This window comes from Hippocampus bargibanti, linkage group LG01 (genome assembly GCF_051943395.1).
Source record: "Hippocampus bargibanti isolate YZ-2025 linkage group LG01, ASM5194339v1, whole genome shotgun sequence".
NCBI classification, from domain to species: domain Eukaryota; kingdom Metazoa; phylum Chordata; class Actinopteri; order Syngnathiformes; family Syngnathidae; genus Hippocampus; species Hippocampus bargibanti.
Genome location: NC_142734.1, coordinates 4732905 through 4738969, shown reverse-complemented (window position 1 = coordinate 4738969; position 6065 = coordinate 4732905). Strand labels below are relative to the sequence as shown.

The 6065-nt window shown below is 39.6% G+C and overlaps 1 protein-coding gene across 1 annotated transcript in view; it reads left to right on the top strand.

Moving 5' to 3' along the window:
• Positions 1–3610: 3610 nt before the first annotated feature.
• Positions 3611–6065, top strand: part of abcc4 (ATP binding cassette subfamily C member 4 (PEL blood group)) — a 30793-nt gene continuing 28338 nt past the window's right edge. Inside the window, exons 1-2 of the mRNA XM_088991278.1 lie at positions 3611–3835; positions 4409–4519. Coding sequence (XP_088847404.1) covers positions 3762–3835; positions 4409–4519 — 185 coding nt within the window. The 5' untranslated portion in view covers positions 3611–3761. The remainder of the gene's footprint in view (positions 3836–4408; positions 4520–6065) is intronic.

Here is a 6065-nt window from a genome sequence, read left to right as displayed (position 1 = left end):
CACGTGGCTAGAAACATTGAATGTTATGAATTCTCCTTCTGACCTTCTTCTTTTCCTTTCGGCTTTTCCCTTCAGGGGTCGCCACAGTGAATCAGTGTCCTCCATCTAATCCGGTTTTGTGCATCCTCTTCCCTCACACCAGCTACCTTCATGTCCTTTTTGACAACATCCATAAACCTCCTCTTTGGTCTTCCTCTCCGTCTCCTGCCTGGCAGTTCAAGGCTCAGCACCGTTCTCTCAATATAGTTGTTACGCGTGTGATAGTCACTCTCTCTCCTCTGGACATGTCCAAACCATCTCAGTCTGGCCTCTCTGACTTTCTCTCCAAAGCCTCTAATATGAGTTGTCCATCTAATGTACTCATTCATGATCCTATCCAACCTGGTCACTCCCAAAGAAAACCTCAACATCTTCAGCCCTGCTTCCTGTCTTTTCTTCAGTGGCACTGTCTCCAGTCCAAACATCATGGCTGGTCTCACCACTGTTTTGTACATTTTTCCTTTCATCCTAGCTGAAACCCTCCTATCACACATCACACCTGACATTTTTCTCCAGCCTGCCTGGACACGCTTCTTCACCTCTTTTCCACACTCTCCATTGCTCTGGACAGTTGACCCCAAGTACTTAATTAAAATCCTCCACCTTCTTTATCTCTTCTCCCTGTAGCATCACTCTTGCACTTGGATCCATCTCATTCACACACATATTCAGCGCGAGTTTTAAAACATAAAATATAGCAATATGTCATTTGAAGCGATTTTTACAAATTATGGACACAACTTGTCCGGAGACGTCGGTTGTCCTTTAAAGATACTTATATAAGCCTTAAACATACATTCCATACAAAATATAGCACTGAAGCAATTTACGAACGACCATTCGGAACGTATCTCGTTCGTAAGTTGGGGAGCGTCTGTATCAAACAATATGTGTGCATAGCATTGTATTTTGCAAAGCCAGACTCATTTCAAGCTCATATAACTCCAGACTCACTTAGTTTTTTTTCTGAGGAAAGAAGAGTCTAAGGTTATTTTACATTTTGTTTTCTGAACAGCATCTGAACGTGTGTTGAAGATTACGTGGATTCTGACGGTAGAAGCACAATTCACTGAGCCTCGTCCAGGAGGTAACGTTTGCAACAAGGTTTTTATCAGTGTTTGTCTGATACTAGCTCATCAACCGACAACTTAAGCTACACAGACACGCCCAAATGAGTTCTTAGATAATGCATTACCCCATGGAATTTGTGGCTAACCCACAGCTCTTTGGTAGCCTACTTGTAAATCATTGTTTAATTTTTAACTTCAACACTTGATGATTCCCACCTTCATAAATGTTTGGACACATTAGTGCAGGAGTCTTCAATCCTGACCACTGTCCTGTGTCAAAGAGATTTTCTACTGCAACACAACCGATTTAAATGATCAGGCTCATTATCCCACTTCTGCAGACTTTGTTGATTATCTGAATATTTTAATCTGGTGTGTTGTAACACAGAGAGATAGAAAACAGGTCGGACGGCTAGGATTGAAGACATCTCGGTATCACTCCCTGGAGCTTTCTACTATTTTTGTGACTGCTTTATTTCTTGTATATGGTAGTTGTCCTTGTTAAGCGCTCTCTTTTGCAGCTTTAGCTGTTGTTAAAGTGTTATATAAATCAATATGTATTGTATTGTAGTGTAGTATGCGCAGACAGAGCTTGTTTGTTGACTGATGAAGGGCACAAGCTACACACCTGGTGGAAATCACGAAAAAAACACTGCGGTCAGTGAATAAAAAGTAAAATCAAGTCATGAAAATACAACCTTGTTTTTCAATTGAGCTTTGACAGAAGTATGAAAAAAAGTTCACGAAAGGCTGAAATGATGTCTCTCCCTATCTTAATATCTTTGTTTGCACAACCTTTGATGCTATCACTGAATTCACAGGATTTCCTAACACTCAGTGAGACTATACTTCACCCCTCAGTGGGTATTTTGGCCCTCTCAGTCTTGTGTTACCTCCAGTTTGTTATGTTCTTTCTCCAGACAGCAAGTCAAGACAATCCGATGTTTAACTCTTAGCTGTTCTTGGGTGTTTTTAGCTGTACGTTTTTGGGTCGTGGCCTTAATACAAAACCCATGAACTGCGCCTGAGGCTAAGCTTCCTGACACCAGGCAGCACGTTTCTGTAATGAAAACCTTGATAGTCTCTAGATTTTAAGATACCCTGTACAGTTTTAAAGGACAACCGACATCACTTTTTTTGTTTCCCAACTGACATCAGAAAAACGTTTTGTCACCATTTTCTGCCTTTTGTGTATCTCTGTGATTGTTTGTAAAATACTCTTAACTCATTGAATTGATCATATGACATAGAGTGCCATTCCCGAATTAGTTCGGGTTTTTTTTTTTTTTTTTTTTTCCGTGCTTGGGTGCTGATAAAGCATTGGCCATACCTCTGGCAATGTGTTTCCCTTCCACAAGGGGCAGCATTTTACTTTTTTTTTCCATATTAGCGCTTTGTTCAACCGATTTAAATGATCAGGCTCATTATCCCACTTCTGCAGACTTCAGCTGTCTCGGTATCAACTATTTTTGTGCTATTGTCCTTGTTATCTCTTTTGCAGCTTTAGCTGTTGTTAAAGTGCTATATAAACCAATATCTATGTAATGTATTGGATTGGATTTGCCTTTATTAGTCTCACAGTGGAGAAATTGCATTGTATTTTGGACAGCTGCCCTCATTTTAAGATCATATAACTCTATAGTCTAGACCCATATAATGTAGGAAATAACTATTTTTTTAGCGCTGAAAGAAGAGAGTGTAAAGTTTCTTACGCTCCATTAAATGTTTATGTAGTCCTAAAACTCAATATTCTCTGGATCCTGGAATTCGAGTGACAATGACAAAAATCCTGGTACTGGAAGAGACACATTTTCACACATCTGGCAGTGAATGAGTTAATCCACACTGCAAACTAATCATCAGTCTCACTTTTACAAAAAAAAATATTTAAAAATAGAGTAAAATAAAGCAGATCATTTTAACATACAGTGGTGCATTAACTGCTTTTTGTCTTACAAATGAACAGTATTATGTCAATAGTTGTTTTATAAAGTGAGTATTGTGGTCAAAATCGGGACTCTTCCGACCAAATCGTATGATATATGACCAAAAATAAATATTACAATAATCCTAATAATCATATTGAAAAAAAATCAGCTATGTAAGTGAAGCATGAACTGTCCATACTTGGGTTTTTCCAAATATAAACCCAACATATTTTTCGGGATGTAAATAGAACAAAAGTTTATTTTTTGTTGTTTTGCTGTTCCACACACCACAAACGGCAAAAAAGACAATTGAAAGGAACTAAAACAAATGTCTGTTGTCATGGTCTCATTTGAAATACTAATGTTCTCACGTCTCTTTTGTAAAATGTACTACACCCCGTGATTTATGACCTCTATACTGTACCTTGAAACCCGCCTTTTTTTCGACGTTTACGACAACCTAATGCAGACATGGCCAAGAGGTTGGCCCTACACTTTCCACCAATCAGGTGGCAAGGTGGGAGGAGTCAAGACGAATCTTAGTTTTTTTCTTTTTTTCCCTCCTTCTTTACCGTAACGATGTGAGAACGTGACCTGCAGCTCTGTACTATACGTAACACACGTCGCGACCCGCTAACCTCGCGTAACATGCCTCGACGTGGGCTTTAGGTATTTTTCTAAGGGCGAGGAAGTCGTCGTGACAGCTTTTGCGGGTACCTATACGATGGAAAATGTCAATAAAGATGCAAAGACGAATCCGGCAGCGTCGGCGAATTTCCTCTCCAAGTTAATTTTCTGGTGAGACATCCCTGAAGATAAACCGCTGCCGCCAGTAGAAGTAAATGGCAATGTACTTAAACAAAATATGTATGTGTTAACTTAATAAGCCTTTTATGTAATCGATACTCGTACAGGTTGTTACACGAAGTTGACGTCATTTAGGTTTGGGTGACGACTGGGTGCACTAAAAATGTAAAGTACTACACCGTAATGAGATCCGAACTGTGATTTGACATGAGTTGGTCCTCAAATCTAACTGATTTTAGTATTTTCAATGCACCACCGCGTGGCATTGCTACTGTCACTTGACACCTATAACGTTCATGATGTTTATTAGAATCAGAAAGCCTTTAATAGTTCCACAATGGGGAAATGTACGATCTACAGCAGAAAAATTGAAAGGGGTGAGGCTGAAATGAGAAAAACAAAGTATATGATAGAAATGTCAGAAGACTGAAATGTATAACTGTACAAAACTTCTAAAAAGGACCGTACATAGTGCAAGTATAAAAAAAAAGCATATTTGATATATGTAACTGCAGCTACAGTGTGATGACTATCACCCCCCATTTTTTTTGTCTTCCTCGTCAGGTGGCTCAATCCCCTTTTCCGCGCTGGATACAAGCGCACGCTTGAGGAAGATGACATATACCCGGTGCTGGCGGAGGACAGCTCAGAGATGCTGGGACAGCAGTTGCAAAGGTACAATCACAATCGTGTTGTGCTCAAAGAATTCTCTTGGGATTTTGGTTCTGGGAAACTCCATCTGACTCCATAAAACATCTTGCTTAAAATCTTTTATGTTAATGTTCACATGGTGGACAATCTTTTTCGGGTTATTTATGATACATCATATAGTGTGCGTTTTCATCTAGAACTGGGGTGTCAAACTTATTTTTATCACAAGCCACATCATAGTTTCAGTTTCCTCGCAAAGATGCGTTAAAACTACCCATATAAATTCCTAATATCCTAAAATTGCTGTATTACGAGGGTAACCCGCCAGTCGAGTGGTTCGCACACCGACTTTACAGTGCAGAGGTCATGAGTTTCAAACACGCTCCGGCCTCGCTGTGTGGAGTTTGCATGTTCTACTCTGGCCTGCGTGGGTTTTCTTCGGGTCCTCGGGTTTCCTCCCATGTTCCAAAAACATGCATGGCAGCCTGATTGAACAGTCCAAATTGTTCCTTGGTGTGAGCGTGTGTGTGGATTGTTGTTTTTTCTTGTTGGTGCGTTTGAAACTTCGGTCAGACCTCTGGCAATGTTTTTCCCTCCCACGAGGAGGCAGCGCTTGCCTTTTGTACAGCTACCCCCACTTTCAATGCAGATAACTCTAGAGCCAAGTAAGCTCAAAATACTTTTATTTCTGAAATACTAAATATCGGAAATACAAGCATTTCTTTGTTACTTCCGGGTTGAGTGAACGCTGGCGCGTGTTGCCACTGCTGCTCACACGCAGAAAAAAATATCCTGTGACGATAAAGTGTCCTTGAGCGTTTTGAAAGGCGCTAATAAATGAAACGTATTATTATTTCCTATTCTCTGTAATATGTAAAAAGGAGTGTGTGGGGACTATGAGTGAGTCATTAACCAGATGTTGTTTTTAAGTTGTGAATTGCTCTCGTGGTGAAACATCCCATCTTGCACTATGTACTTGCACACTCATGTTATAAATCTTTAACTAACAACTTAACAAGGGTTGTTAAGTGTATTAACTTGAACAGGGCCATTAAAGGGGGAAATGTCGTGCAGTCCAGTGCCAGGGTTTTTGTCATTTTTACTGAAGTTGCAGGACCCACAGAATATTGACTTTTAGGACGACATAAACATTCAATGCAGCATAAGAAACCTTAGACTCTTTTCTTTCATCAGAAAAAAAAATATACGGGTCTGAAGTTATTTGAGCTTGAAATGAGAGCGGCTGTGCAAAATACAATACAATACATACATATTGGTTTATTCAAAACGAGACTTACGAACGAGATACGTTCCGAACTGTCGTTCGTGAGGTGAATTCTTTCCTAAGTGCTATATTTTGTATGGAATGTATGTTTCAGGCTCATATAAGTATGTTTAAGGTTTATATAAGTATCTTTTACGCTTGTATAAGTAACCTGTATTGGTTTGTAATGAAAAATAAATCTATGATAAATGTTAGTATGTACCGTTGTTCGTAACTCGAATGTTTGTAAGTAGGGGAGCATCTGTATTGCGCTTTGACAACAGCTGAAGCTGGAACAAATTGCTA